This window comes from Mesoplodon mirus, assembly GCF_964341445.2.
Source record: "Mesoplodon mirus genome assembly, chromosome: 3".
Classification (NCBI taxonomy): domain Eukaryota; kingdom Metazoa; phylum Chordata; class Mammalia; order Artiodactyla; family Ziphiidae; genus Mesoplodon; species Mesoplodon mirus.
Genome location: NC_138978.1, coordinates 199,106,305 through 199,122,081, shown reverse-complemented (window position 1 = coordinate 199,122,081; position 15,777 = coordinate 199,106,305). Strand labels below are relative to the sequence as shown.

Genomic DNA, 15,777 nt, shown 5'->3' with positions numbered 1-15,777 from the left:
AGGGGGCATCCCTGCTCCAGGAGCCAGGGCTGTAGGGCTGAGCGAGGCTGACAAGGGCTCCTCACACCAACCACAAGGCACCCCTGGTGCCGCCGAGAGGGAAGGGGACCAGGGCACGCTCCGTCCTGGGGACCCAGCCTGGCAGCTGTGTGCGCGGCGGGGACACGCTCCCCCGGAGAGAGCAGCCCAGGCCACGTGCAAAGAGGCTGCCACACCCACGACGGCGATACGCACACGGGAGAGACCCCGTGGTCATTTACACTGGGAGACAGACACTGAACGTGGTATCATGCCGCTCAGAAGAGCCCAGAGCTTCTTCAGGCTTCCTCTCCAAATAAGGAAGCTGTGACCAACCTGCTCCCTCGCTCACTAAGGAGGGGTTGCCACCTCACCCCGTGCCCAGCAGGGCCCTCGGCAGCATGGCGGGCTTCTGCCGGCCTCCCACGGGGGACACCTGAATCCACGGGCAATCCACGTCCACAGAAACACGCACTAGAGAGGCTGGACCTGCCTGGGGCGTTGCAAACACCCCCAGAGCTGGCTGTCTACGGCCGGGAGGTACTTCTTTGGCTTTTTGAGCGCAGAGGCTCCTGACGGTCACGGAGGAGAAGGATCCCAGTGTCCAGAGCGCCTGCCCATCCTGTTCCCTCTCTATCGCTCACAGACACACAGGATGGCAAAGACGCCCCCGCATGTACACGCCTGCACAAATGCACGTGCAGAACCTGCACACGCAGAGCCTACACGTGCCTGAGGTCACTGAACGTGGTTCCGCAGCCACTGGGAGTTGCTTCTCCTGAAACACCGTATTGACCCAGAAAACACAGGAAAGGGACTGACTAAACACAGCCGCGTAAATCAGAGAGAGCCCGTAAGACACGGTAAGGAGGCCTCTACACTCTTCCTGTCAGGCATGTCACAGCTGACGCTGAAGAGCTGGAAGACAGAAGCTGTGCCATGCATTCAAGTCCGCTTTCACCTAAGATGCCACCAAGAATCAGGGACAGGAACCTCCTGCACAGCAGCTCCCGGCGGGGCCTCCGTCTCCCTGGCTGGTTCCACACGCCCTGAATCCCCCCTGCCCTGACCGACCCCCGGGGCCCGGCCTCACAGCCCGCCCCCAACAGACCGCGAACGGAAGGAGGGCCGCTTACTCGGAGCGTCTTGGCCGTCTGGGAGGGTGAGCCCGGGGGCGAGTCCGACTGAGCCGTCCTGCTCCGAGCGAGGTCCTTGCCTCGGCCGCGCAGGGAGGACATGGCCCCTCAGGGGCAGAGCCGGTCGGGCGCCCCCAGATCTCGCCTTTGAGCTGAACTGAATCAAGGGTAGAAGCCACCCAGTCAATGAGTCCACAGTCACACGGGCCGAGGCGTGTCTCAGTCCAGCTCCAGCACAGGCGCTGGGCTGGGCCCCGCTGCCGACCCAGCCCGGCCCCACTCTTCCCGAAGGGCGCCGCTCACGGAGGCCTGTGCCCCACAGAACCCGGGTCCAGGTTCCAGGACAGCAGGTCACGCCCCGGAGGAGACGACCTCAGATCCCCCGGAGGACGAGCCTGCGAACAGCTCCGGTCTCTTCATCCGGAGGGAAGACACGCAAATCCTCTGGACACCATGCTGCCTCCCCGGAGCCGGGCTCCGGGGCTGAACGGGGTCTGGAAGTGCCCCTGTGACCAACCGCCGCGATAAATGCAGCTTAAACGACTTAAAAACAAAAACCAAAGAACAACACATAAATAAGGTACTAGGAGTTGAGGAGAAGGAAGCAGTCTCAGGAAGCCAGAGGAGGCTGCCTTCACATATAAACACGCAGACCCACACGCTCCCGCCCTCCGACTCTGACATTCCAAATCCTATTCGCACAGCGAGGAATGCTGGACGCCGGCCAAGGGCAAGGATGCGCTTCCCACTCAGAATTCGGGCTGCCACTTGCAGGAGGAGGAAAGCCCGCCGGCCTCTGGGAACTCAGGGGGGCCCCCGGGGGGCTCAGGGACAAAGCCACCACCCCTGGCACCCACCCCCTCGGCCGGCTTCTCAGACGCTTCGCCACATGGGAGAGCGGGGACTTTTCCACGTCTGGGTCCCTAAGTAACAAAGCCCAGACAGACACATCCGTCAAAGCACCTTCAGCCTTTTTATGTCCACGTTTAACGACACGTCATGCCTGCCGCCCCCTGAGGAAGCTGCAAGTTGAAACTCCGGCCACGGCAGAGGAAGCTCTCCGTACACAAGAGACCTGGACGGCAGAGCCTCTGAGTACAGTGCTTAGCAGAGTTTTACAAAATGCCATAATCGGGAGGATTGAGATGGGGCGGGGGGCCAGGCGAGGGGAGAGAGAGCAGGGTCGGAAATAAGGAGAGAACAGAGACGGGGGAGCTGGCTGCACGACCGCAGAGAACGTCAAGAGTTAAAAAGAATGGAATTTATGTGCTTGGTGCCGAAGGATTTTGGATTTGGCCTTGAAACATCTCGAGTTTAATCTTTTGCACTCTGTGTCATCACTACCCTATCCAACACTTCTAGGCCAAATGCTTTCTAAGCAGATGGGTTTATCCCCGAAGTCACAACTCACTGCTCTCTGGGATCTTGGAAGCTCTATCCTGCCCTCGTTTCCCCACATGAAGTGGATACTTTTTCCTTCATATCTTCCCAGCAAGCCACTCTTTTCCCTCCAACTGTCTTGATATCTTCTTTATGCTTATGACCAAGTTGTGAAACTGAATCAAGGGAAATGGGGTTGGTCTGAAGAACACAGGTTGAAAAGTTTATAAAGGGGTCCTGATTCACTTGTAATCTAAAAAACTCCTTAGGAGGACTGATGAATTCTACCACAAACCACAATTGTACTGTGTCTAAAAGGCCAGTTACCTTGTGGGTTCAGATCTATGAATCTTATGTTCTAAATCTTAGTTATGGGGCATTCCCTGGTGGTCCAGTGGATAGGACTTGGTGCATTTGCTGCCGAGGGCCTGGGTTCGATCTCTGTTCAGGGAACTAAGACCCCGCTTGCTGCGTGGTGTGGCCGAATGAAAAAACATACAATAAAAATGCTACTTTGTAGCTACTCCCATCTGTAAGAGTGAGTTTTTCTCTATTAGACCCCTTCACTTAGAAAAGAAATACTGATGTAACGTTCCCACAGCAAGCCTGGCTCCGGGAAGGCTGGGGTGAGGAGGACGAGAACCTTGTCCACTACGCAGACCCCTCAACCAGATGGCAGGGGCGATTCTGATGAGCACAGTTTCCGGGCTGCCTCTGTGAGGCACGTGCAGTGACTTCATTCCTCGTGGGCCACGGGGGAAGGAATGGAACAGCCTGCTTAGTACTGCTCTGTTTCCCTTCACCTCTTACGTCTGCTTCTTGGCGGCACTGACAACGGCGAAGCCCTTCAAGCTGTACAGAGTGCTTCAGCGTGCACGGTCTCACCTGGTGCTCTCACCTGTGCTGAAAAGCACTCTCATCTCACAGGCGAGGGGACAAGCTCTCAGGGGCTGCGAGCCTGGGCAGAAGACACACAGCCAGGAAGAGGGCACAGAACACAACGGGCCCTCGAAGGGTCTGAAAAGACCAGCCAATTCAAATCCTTCAGGGAGATGCTGCCTATTTGAGGCACTCACAGGAACACGTCAGAAACTGAGGAACAGAGAAAAATTCTCCAGAAAGTTACACCTAAGCTCTTTCTTTTGCTCACTTGTTCTTTTATATACTTAGCTTTTTTCTCCAACAGGCACTTGCTGTTTCCTTTCTTACTGAAGAGACATTAACTCCCCCGAGAACATCAAAGTAGCCTTCACATCCCAGTGAAGGTAAACGTGAGCGCAAGTGTTTGTGGCCACAGTCTTGTGCCTTCCGGTTATATCATAATCTAGTTTTCAGGTAGTACCATGTTTCCAGTACCATTCCCACGTAAGGGAGCCAGAGATGAAAACAATCTGCATTTTCCTCCACACTGGCCTGGCACAGAGTATAACATTCTGACCCGGGCACACACAGTACAGCCGAGGAGGCTGCTTAATCAGACAAGCAGCATGGAGGAATAGCAAAGGATAACAGAGAGTCGCCCTCTTCTTTTCTTCCCCAATTGAGGGTCCGGTCTATTCTTTCTAAAGTTAAAGTCTAGTAACCAAGGAGCCTGGTCCACGAACTCTCCAGGGTGAGAGCTACGCAAACAGCCATCTGTTTGGAAAATAATCTATTTCCGACAGGCAGGAGAGAACGTTGGGTTCATGTTTTATTTCTTCCAGGTAAGGGAGAGAAAAAAGTTCCTAAACTTTAGGAGGTTCTTTGTTATAACTGAATGAAGAGCCCCGGGCAGACAGCTCAACAGAATTTCCAATAAACATAAGAACCAGCAGACACAGGGGTTCTCCCAAAGTCTCCTCCAGTGGGGTCTTCTTAGTATAGAAATTAATGAGCCAGTTGAGTAATTTCTAACTTTTCCTCTTCTATTTTGAATCAAGAACGTTAAATGTTATGGTTTAAGAGTGGTGGTGTTTGGTGAAACGTCCCCAGCGAGGACCCCCAAAGCATCAGCACACCAGCACACTGCCCTGAGGTTTGGGGAGGGGGTGGGCTTTGAGGTCTGGTAGCCTGCGCTGAAACCCAACCCCTACCTAACTGTCTGACGTGAGCAAAATGCTTTACCCTCACTGAATCTTATATGGCTCACTTCAAAAATGGTAAAATAATGCCTGTCTTGCAGAGTTATTCTGTAATTTAGGCCTGATGTCTATGCAGTGCCAAGCATATGGATGTGCTCAATACAGGGAATTTATCACCAAAGTGCTGATCGACACGCACACACACACACATCTAGAAAACACACGCAAGGACCTAAATGAAAATCTGAAGCAAAGAGCTCAGATTACGGTTAGTAAACAGCTACTGAATGAAGACAGAATCTCCTTTCCACATGCTTTAGGGAAGAACCTACCTTGTTCCCTCCTTCCCAATCCTCTTTCTTGGAAGGCAATGCCCTAGTGTAAGGGAAGGTGCAGCCATGACGCAGAAGCCCGGTCTAGTCAGGGGCCTGAAGACAGTGGGGGTTAGGTTTCGGGGTTAGGAAGCAATAGGCTCCGCACCGGTGGAGGAGCCTTTGCACAGCCAGTACCCAGACCACTGTTTCTAAACGTCACTCTCCGCTAATGGCAGTGGGGTTCCCTGGAGAAATGGCTGCTGATTCCAGAGTTGGGGGAGGAAAGCAAATGAGCCTGGGTCTCTCGTGTCAGGAAGAAGAAAAGCACTCAGACGAGGATGGGGGCGTGACAGAAGGACACACAGACCTGCTCAGAAAGCCAAACCTGGGACAGTCAGAGCATCAAAATACATAAGAGTAACAAGTAAAAACCCACTGAGGGAGGGCTTCCCTGGTGGCGCAGTGGTTGGGAATCTGCCTGCCAATGCAGGGGACACGGGTTCGAGCCCTGGCCTGGGAGGATCCCACATGCCACGGAGCAACTAGGCCCGTGAGCCACAACTACTGAGCCTGCGCGTCCGGAGCCTGTGCTCCGCAACGGGAGAGGCCGCGACAGTGAGAGGCCAGCGCACCGCGATGAAGAGTGGCCCCCACTCGCCACAACTGGAGAAAGCCCTCGCACAGAAACGAAGACCCAACACAGCCAAAAATAAATAAATAAAAACAAAACAAAACGAAAACCCACGGAGGGAAACAGGAATTCATAAGCACACTCTAATACAAATAAAGGAATGACAAAACAGAGGAGGAAAGAAAGCTCTTCCTTACCCGAGAATGCCTACCAATGAACGTAAAGGGAGTAATCAAATTAGATAAAAATCCCCATTTGGAAAATGTCACTGGAAAATCAGTTCAAGAAAGAAACATTAATGGATGCCAAAACTAGTGGGTAAAAGCAGGATGAGAAGCTGGATTTTGCGTAATCTCCAAGCACCACCTCATAAAATGCTAATCACTAAGGAAGAAAATGGGACTTTCCTGTGGCGACACCGTCCTAACCCAGGGACTCAGGGTCAGTGCCTCCAGGAGTGGACAGACCGTCAGGGCAGAAAGAAGAGCCAACTGTCACTTCTGAGACGTTGTGTAAAACATGCAGAAACAGGCCAGCTTCTGAGGCAAAGCGGCCCACACCCAGGAGTACACGCAGGCCTCTCGCCTTATAAATGCCAAGGTCGTGAGAACCAAGGAGAGAGGAAGGTCAGACTGGATCCTTCTGCTACGAAGGGCGTTACTGGACGGCTGGTGATGTTTCAATGTGGTCTCTGGGTGAAGCGTTTACAGTTCTTTGTACTATTCTTGAAATCCTGCTACAGATTTGAAATTGTTTCAAAGTAAAAAGTTAAAACAACCCACTTGTCTCATCATACTAGGGTATGAGCCGTGTGAATGAGATAACTTCTTTTAACCCCAGAGGACTTCGGAGAGACAGGTCTCGCCACAGAGGGATTCGGCCACAGGCTCAGCAGAGAACCGGGCTTGTGCGCGGACCCAGGTGTCGTCTAGCGCGCAGAGCAGCTCCGCGTGCGCTCCGGAGTGGAGGGGCGCTCCCGGCACACGACTCCTTCCGTGCGTCCCGGCTCGCAGTCAAACAGCTCGAAAGACAAGACTGCAGCCAGCGCGAGTCCTTTCCCAGTGAGAAGGGCACAGCGGTTCCTAGTCCCCGAGTTACCAAACTGGCAAAGGATGCGTGCTCTGAACCAGATTCCTCCCAGGGCCACGCTGCTGGGTCAGGAGAATCGGAAAACACTACGGAAGTCACTACTCTTTAAACAAAGTTTGGGGTTTGGCAGACAAATCCCATCACAAGTCAGGAGAGAAAGCTTTTTTATTACGGTGGCTACAATTCTCAGAATCGCCACTGTGTCAGTCGGTCAGCATTTCACCACACAGACACTCAGGCCATCCACGCAGACCCCGCACGTGCCCTGTGGCCGAGGGCACACATGGAGACTCCTCGCGTGTCCCAGAAGGGCTTCAGCAGAGGAACCAGCACAGCCCTTCCAGCGTCTCGAGAAAGGAACATCTGGGATTCCAACCCACTTTTTCCTAAATGAAGGACGTGATTCCTCGCCTTCCCCAGTGAGCTGACAATTCCAGATCGACTGTGTTCATCCCCAGAGGAAGAGCAGACAGCAGCCGCCTCTGTCTTCAGAATCCGTGAGCAGATTACTTTTGGGGCATCAAACGCGACAGGATTATTACACCCACAGAAGAACATTTTAGTTACGCTGCTTGCTGTATTTGCCACTCAACAGAGACCACTAGCCTGCAGAAGGGGTCCTGATATTTACCCAGACTAGATCAAAGTGCTTAAATATATATATATATATATATATATATATTTAAAAACCTTCATCTAGTAAAGATTTTGAGTAAGACAAAGACGGAAGAGTATTTAAGGGAGGAGAGAAGCTGAAGGCACAGGTGAAACAACAGACAGGTTAGAAAGAATATTTACTCTTTGGTTCACGGCCAAACTAATTTTTTAATTCCTGAGGGTAGAATATACAAATATAAATGTGTGTGCATAGGAAAAGGGTGGGTATACCGGCAAAACTGTATATCAAATACGAACAACTGCTAAAAATAATCCTCATAATTAGATTGTAAAACCCAAAGAGACTTCATTTTATCGTGCTACATATAACCTCTCGGAATTGGTCCCTTTCAAAATTAAAGTTATCTGAAACTAGCTTCACAATCTCACATGGTCCCCATCTACCTCTTTCAAGTTCTTTTGTTACACAAAAGAACACAGGACTGCAGAATAAAGTTCGGCAGTGCTCTGGCCAAGGGGGTCAGAAAAGAGCCTCTCTGTTAGCACTTGTGAGCACTGTAACTGAGCCTAAGCATGAGACATTTCAGTCAATAAACAAATGTTGTAGGACTTTAGCCAGAAGTGTAAGGCCTGATTTTTCTGAAGATCCCTAACCTGAAACTCAGTCATCTAGAACTGCAATCTTTCAAGTTTTTTTTTTTTGGGGGGGGCACAAAGCCAACAGAATGCGTTATCATTGCCCATTTCTTCAGATACAGAAGGGGAGGAAAGTTCCTTCTGGAAGGTGGGCATGGCTTCCAACAACGTCTTCAAGGCCCCACGGGAGTTTGTCAAAAGTTTGGCAGACATTACCCAGTATTTCAAAAATGTTGCTGCTGCTTCCTGCAAATCAAGTTTTTGGGAGTAACTAGGTTATAAACTTCTGAGAAGACACAATATACAATATTTTAGTTCAGATTTAGGGAAGAAGGTAATGAGTCAAGTATTAACAATTAAGAACTATAAATAGTTCAAGATCCCTGTTCCTCCTTTTGGAACTAAGAGTTTGCAATAGAACAATCATTTTCAGGCCTATTTATGAACATAAGGGCCAAGTAAAATATGTGTATTTTTAACCGTCAACTAACCCTTTCCTTCCTCCAACCCATCAAACACTACTGAGTGCTAACTCAACAGACTTACTCAACAAACAAGCTCTTTTCATGTAAAGGAGACCGTGGGCAGCACACGGCCCAGTCAGGAGAGGCTCCGTGGGTTCATCCTGCTGTTTTCACTCCTGGGCACCTAGAGGGGCACGAGCACCGTGGGGGGAAGGGATGAGGGAGCGCTCTGAAGGAAGCAGCAAGTTCTCTGCCACCTGTCCCCTTCTCTTCCCACTTCCCCATCTTAATCCTCAGCCGTAATTTGCGTGAGGTGAAGCTCTCCCCTCCTCCGGGGGTGGGGGGACAGTGGCGACAACTCAGCTCCAGCGACTCTTGCACAGACGCCCCTGAGTGAGGACGTATCAGGGGTCTCACCACATAACTAGCCTCCTACCCTCAACTGCTCCTTTGAAACGAGTCCTTCCCGAGAGGAGCCGGCCTTCATTCCACACAGAAGGACACGCAGAGCAGAGAAGCCATGCAGTCCTTTCCACTGAAGGAAGGGCTTTGGACACGTGCCCTTTATGAAAAAGCAACAAATGCTAAAAATCAGAGAGACAAAGCGCATCCGCTACAGGGACGCGAGAGCCCTGAGGCCGAGGCAGGGGTGGGCGGGGAGGGGCCGACCTTCACCAGGTGCTCCCACTCTCGTACACTTGAACAGTCACGTCCCAGTGTCATCAACGTTTAAATCCCAGAAACCCACTTCAGGGTAAGGGATTATACAGGCCTCTTAAGAAAATCTTTCTGCAAGCCTGTCCTAGAACTGGTTTATGGGTTTAGTTTTGCAATTAAATTTAAATTTAGCAACAGCTAAAAAAGGCAAAACAGAAGTGGAAAGCTACCCCCTTTCCATGTGAGTGACTCGCAGCAGCTTCTCCCCGCTGCCTCTTTTCTTCGGCCACACAGGACAGAGCAGCAGGAGGCAGAAGGGGCGGCGCAGAACCTCAGCAGAGGCTCTCAAGGGTGGAGGTGGGGGTGGAGGCAAGACCTCCGCAGGGCCCCCTGGAAGTATGTGGGGACACGGTGCCCAGGACGACTGGCGTGTGCGGTCAGCACCCAGTAGGGCAGGGTCGGGGATGCCGACGTCAGACTATGTTCCAGACAGGCCGGCACAATAAAGAAGTACTCTGCCAGAATGCTCACGGTGCCTCGATGACAAAAAAAAATGCTTGAACTGATCAGAAACACTAACAGGGCAAATTAAAACCTTTAGCTTAAAAAGTAGCCAAGAGGGCTCTCTATAGGTTACGTGGCTGCTTAAACACTGGATGAGTAGAGAAAAAGAGTATGACTTATCTGAAACTTCTGTTAAAGCTATAACTCTTCAGTAAAGTTCAGAGTTATTCCATAAAGTTGTTTATCTCAATAAGTTGTTTTAAAAACTCAAGGAGAAAGATGCTGAATAATACCACATTTTTATACTACCATATAATATTTAATTACATTTTAGAGTAACATTTAAAAGAAACCCGTTTAACGCGTGCAGATCTTTGTGATATTTAGACTGTGCTTATAATCAGTATGTCAGGCAAAACATACTACCATCCAGTGCAGTGTACCTAAAATTTAGGCTCAAGCGTTGGATGAAGACAAAACCTACAACTTAAAAGTTATAAAATCAGAGAACCACAATGAGTTATGAGGAGCAGCAGCCTACACAAATAAACTTTAAAAACAAACGTCCAGAAATTCTACTTTAAGTTCACGTTTCCTGTCATCAACTGGATTTATTTTTTAAATACTTTGGTCATTTTCTTTTTTTTTTTTTTTTTTTTTTGCGGTATGCGGGCCTCTCACTGACGTGGCCTCTCCCGTGGTGGAGCACAGGCTCCGGACGTGCAGGCTCAGCAGCCATGGCCCACGGGCCCAGCTGCTCCGCGGCATGTGGGATCCTCCCGGACCGGGGCATGAACCCGTGTCCCCTGCATCGGCAGGTGGGCTCTCAACCACTACGCCACCAGGGAAGCCCGGTCATTTTCTTTAAAGCCTGTAATTTTGACTGAATGCTCCATCAGGGGGTAAGGAAAAACAATTATTTCTCATTACTAGTAATGACAGAGTTTTAAGGGAAAAGGTCCTTCCTAAAAAAACGATTTACGCATCCGGTTCGTGGAGACACCTGAATGTTTCAACCGGTCCTCACAGTTGTGGGCTTATTGTTGGTCCAGAACTAAGCCTGCTCCATTCATCTGGGTTTACTGAGAAGACTCCCTCCTTAGCATTAAAAATGTGTAGAAACTCAACACCTGTTTTTCCTGTAACAGCGCAGATCCTGGAGAAGCAGAAGGACCTTCCCGGCCCCAGAGGACCGCATGCAGGCTCCCTGCCTCAGATGCCACTGATGCCTATGGCGTGAATGCCTGTCCGAATGCTTTGTGAGTTGTCTGGGGCGTCTATATGTGCTTTACGTCCATGCTCTCAGTTAAAAGTGCTTTAAAACAGCTGAAGATGAAAGATGCCATTGTAGCATTAGGGTCAGTTTCTAATCCTCTCATTTCTCTTATGCCCGAATTATTTTCTTCTGTGCCCAATGAATCCTCCAAATACCCCATTTTCCCCTTTTCTCTTTCTCTTTTCCACTGGACAACAGTTTGCTCCTTCACTAGGGTTCTGCAGGGGAGGTTTAAGCTTTGGTTCGGGCTAAAAAATACAGCCGTGACTCAGAAGATGACATAAAAGTTTCTCCCTGTGCCTAAGACACTGGACATACCCCCCAAAAGTGAATCCCTAGAGAGAAAAACTCGAAAGGAAGAGCCTTTCATAGAGAACGATTTTTGTGCAGATTACGTCTGCCAATGGCAGTAGGGAACAGTCTGCGTCCTACGGAGTCGGAAGTGCACTTCGCTCCCGACCGTGATGTCACCTGGCAGCACAGCTGCTGCTCTGCCGTGGGGGGAGCGGGGGGCGGGAACCACTCACGGGGCGCCTAAACCGACGGCCCTGTCAGCTCTGTGCCCCGTGGCAAGGCCCACACATCCCACCCAGACACGCCCCCAGAGGCAGACCGCCGCAAGGCGTGGTGCTGCACGTGCGTCCCCCCGAGAAACACAGCCGTGCGGGCGGCGAACGGGACCAGCGTGCGGACCAAACGGACGTGGCCGTGGGTGCCTGCTGTTCGGCGCAGGACGCAGGAGAGAACCACGCTCCGCGCTGACGGAGCACGCACTGCGTCTAGGGGCACCGAGGGTCCAGCGGAGCAGACGTCTGGGTGTCCCGGGCGCTGTCCTTGCCCTCGGCGTGACGCGTGTAATGTGCCACGGGGGCTGGTCAAGCGGGATGCTGATAACTGTGGTTCTGGAGGCAATGTCTGTACGTGCTGTTAGCACCTGTTTACACAAGCTAAAACGCCCCACCCTCTCCACACCTCAGACCACTGGTGACGCCGCGGTCTCACAAACGCGCGCTTGGTCCCAACACAGACAGAGTGGCAGTATCCACAACCCATCACTAAACCTGGGATCACAGTTCCGAGGGCAAAGCGAGCCTGCTCAGCTCCTCAGGGGGTCACGAGGCCAACGTCCACAGGGGGACCCTTGGGCCACCAGGCGTGATGGCCAGGCGCCCTCATTGTCCGGTGCTGCCTGGCCTCGAGATGCGCGGACGCAGGCTTGGGGTCCCGCCCCAGGCCTCAGCAGCCCTCGCTATCCCTGAACAACTTGGAGGCAAGACGATTTCGTGTGGATTCTGCTTCCTTTTTATTCTCTGAAACGGTTGGTAAAGGACAATCTCCTTCTGCGTGTTCCCTGAAGGTTTGGTAAAATCTCCCCTCAACTTAGTTCGGGCCTGGTGCCTTTGGCCCAGGGTTGGAGGGCAGTGGTTAAAGTATTATCCAATTTCCTTTAATGGTTATTGGGCTTTTCTGATTCCCTATTTCTCCTTGAGTAATTTTGATATTTTATATTTTCCCAGAAAACTATCTGCTTAAACTTAAGTTTTCATGCTTACTGTCATGATGCTGCTCAGAAGCAGGTCTTCTGATTAAACTGTTTTCTCTCTAATTCTGTCCCCCTCTCCTTTCCTGATACTGTTCACACCTACTGCCCACCCCACCCGCTGCCCCCCATCAGCCTGTCAAAGGTTTATTTTATCTTACAAGTTTTTTCAAAGAAGCAGCTTCTGGTTTGACCAGTCGTCTCTGCTGCTACTTTATTTTTGGTTCATTCATTTCTGCTCTTTATTTCATCCTTTCTACTTTATTTGGGCGTACTCTGTTCTCTTCCCAGCATCTCGAGTTTGAAAGCTTGGCTCATTTGTTTTCATTCTTTCTTATTTTCAAATATTTTCAACCATATCTCTGCATTTATGGGTATAGCTTTCTCTCTTTTTACTTCTACAAGATCTAATGTGAAGTAATCTCATTCTAAATATTTTCTAATTCTCATAATTATATCCTTAACCCGTGTAGTATTTAGAAGGGAGTTTTTGTTTCCGAAATACTCTTTTCTTGTCCCACTACCTCTTCATTGTTGTTACAAAACCCTGTAACCCTGCTATGATCTCGATTTTGCCCCCCATGCCTGTCTCTCCTGCTCCCTCGGGAGTGAACCTGAGCTGTCCCTCACTGTGAGGGACTGTCCACTGTCTCAGGCCCTCCATGTGCTCCACTCCCTCCTCACCTAGCGTGAGTGCAAAGGTCCACTGTTAGGCTACTGTTCCCCTGCTCTCCCTGCCCTGCACGCAGCAAAACCACGACCTCATTTAAAGTAGACTTTCTGCCTACTCTGCCACTGTAACTGCGTCACTGCAACTGGCTGGGAGAAAAATACACAACCACGCTCATCGGTCTCATTTTAAATTCACTCCCTTGAACCTGCGTGGACTGCACGCTGCCAGGCGCAGACACCCCCGGGCCACGCGCCTTCCTGGGCAGCGATCTCACCCACTTTGGCATATTCTTCTCTGGCTGCTGGTCCACTTCCGATTTCACTCAGACAAGAACCCCCCCAGGCTACGTTTACCGGCATTCGCCCGCCCTCCCCTGCTGCACCTGCCCACGGGCTTGGTGTGCTGGTCTGTAGTCGACCTCGCAGCTCGGACCCCGCCCCTCACGGACAGCACTCCACCAGGGCTCTGTGCTTCCTTCCGCCCAGGTCACCATTCTGTTCTGTCCTGGTTTGCTCTCTCCCCGCTCATTCCCATCAGCCAGCACGCAGCTACATCCCCCGTCGCCAAAGCACCCTTCTCTGGACCCCGTCTCCCCTGGAGCTGTCACTCCATGTCTCTGACCCCTCTGCTGAAAAACTTGTTTTTAAAAAATGACTCTTCTCAGTGTTTCTAACTCCTTTCCCCGCACTGCGTCTGAAAACCACTGCGATCGGCCTTTCTGTCCCACAACGCCACCAGAACTAGTCTTACCAAGGTCCCCGCTGACCTCCACATTGACACTCACTGGTCAGTCCTTCGTCTTCATCAGCTCGACCCATCAGGAACACTTAATACCACGGTAACTGCTTCCTTCTCCGTACATTCTTTTCACTGACACTTGAAAGGACACCGCTGTTTCCTGGGTCTCCTCCTGCCCACTGGCTGGTACCCCCGGCTCCCCCCGAGTGGGCAGTGGGCCAGGCTCAGTCCTTGGCCCTCTCCTGTCTAAACTGCCTTTCCATCACCTCACAGTCTCATGGCTTTAAATACCAGCCAAACGCTCCACAGATGCTACATATCTGACTGCCCAATCTTCCAGATGGATGTCTATAGAGACCTCAAACTCAGCAGATCCCACCCTGAATTCCTGCTTTTCCTCCCCAACCCGTTCCAGCTGCAGACTTCCCATGTCAGCTGATGGCAACTCTATCCTTCCAACTGCTCAGGCCAAAGACCTTGCGGTCAGCCAAGACTGCTCTTTCCCTGACATACTGTACATCCAGAATATTTTTTTCCTCACTGAGGTATATAGTTCATGTACAATATAAGTTTCCAGTGTACAACATAGTGATTTACAATTTTTAAAGGTTACATTCCATTTATAGTTATAATAAAATATTGGCTATATTCCCTGTGCTGTACAATATATCCTTGTACCTTACTTATTTTATACATAGTAGTTTGTACCTCTTAATCCCCTACCCCAATATTCCCCTCCCCCTTCCCTCGCCCTACTGGTAACCACTAGTTTGTTCTCTGTATCTATGAGACTGTTTCTTTTTTGTTATATTCACTAGTTTTATTTTTTAGATTACACACCTAAGTGATATCATACGGTACTTTTCTTTGTCTGACTTATTTCACTTAGCATAATGCCTTCCAGTTCATCTATGTTGTTGTAAATACCAAAATTTCATTCTTTTCTGTGGCTGAGTAATATTCCGTTGCATATGTGTACCACATCTTCTTTATCCACTCATCTGTTGACAGACACTGATGTGGCTTCCATATGTTGGCAATTGTAAATAATGCTGTTACGATAACTGGGGTGCATTATCTTTTCAAATTAGTGTTTACATTTTTTTTCGGATATATATATCCAGGAGTGGAATTGCTGGATCATATGGTAGTTCTTCTACTTTTAGTATTTTGAGGAACCTCCATACTGTTCTCCACAGTGGCTGCACCGATTCACATTCCCATGAACGGTGTAGGGGGCTCCCTTTTCTCCAGATCCTCACCAACATGTGTTATTTGTGTTCCTTTTGATGACAGCCATTCTGACAGGTGTGAGGTGACATCTCATTGTGGTTTTAGTTTGCCTTTTCCTGATGATTAATGATGTTGAGCATCTTTTCATGTACCTGTTGGCCACTTGTATGTCTTCTTTGGAAAAATGTCTATTCAGGTCTCCTGCACGTTTTTTAATTGGGTTGTTTGTTTTTATGATGTTGAGTTGTATGAGCTGTTTATGTATTTTGGATATTAACCCCTTATCAGTCGTATCACTTGCCAAGTATTTTCTCCCATTCAGTAGGTTGTCTTTTGTCAACGGTTTCGTTTGCTGTGCAAAAGCTTTTAAGTTTAATTAGGTCCCATTTGTTTATTTTGGCTTTTGTTTCCTTTGCCTTAGGAGATAGATCGAAAGAAATATTGCTATGGTTTATGTCAAACAGTGTTCCACCTATGTGTTCTCCTGAGAATTTTATGGCTTCCAGTCTTTTATTTAGGTCTTTGATCCATTTTGAGTTTATTTTTGCATATGGTGTGAGAAAATGTTCTAACTTCATAGTTTTACATGTAGCCATGAAGTTTTCCCAGCACCACTTATTGAAGAGACTGTCTTTTCTCTGTTGTATATTCTTGCCTCCTTTGTCATAGATTAACTGTCCATAAGTGTGTGCGTTTATTTCTGGGCTTTCTATTCTGTTCCATTGATCTCCATGTCTGTTTTTGTGCCAGTACCAGACTGTTTTGATTACTGTAGCTTTGTAGTAAACTCTAAAGTGAGGGAGCATGATT

General features: G+C 49.8%; 1 protein-coding gene across 12 annotated transcripts in view; it reads right to left on the bottom strand.

Moving 5' to 3' along the window:
* PPP1R12B (protein phosphatase 1 regulatory subunit 12B) overlaps positions 1-15,777 on the bottom strand; it is a 212,006-nt gene that overhangs the window by 42,975 nt on the left and 153,254 nt on the right. Inside the window, exon 1 of one of the 12 annotated variants that reach the window (XM_082613530.1) lies at positions 1,155-1,345. The exons of the other annotated variants lie outside the window; for them this stretch is intronic. Coding sequence (XP_082469656.1) covers positions 1,155-1,256 — 102 coding nt within the window. The 5' untranslated portion in view covers positions 1,257-1,345. Of the gene's footprint in view, positions 1-1,154; positions 1,346-15,777 lie in introns of those variants that run through there. 12 annotated transcript variants of the gene reach the window in all.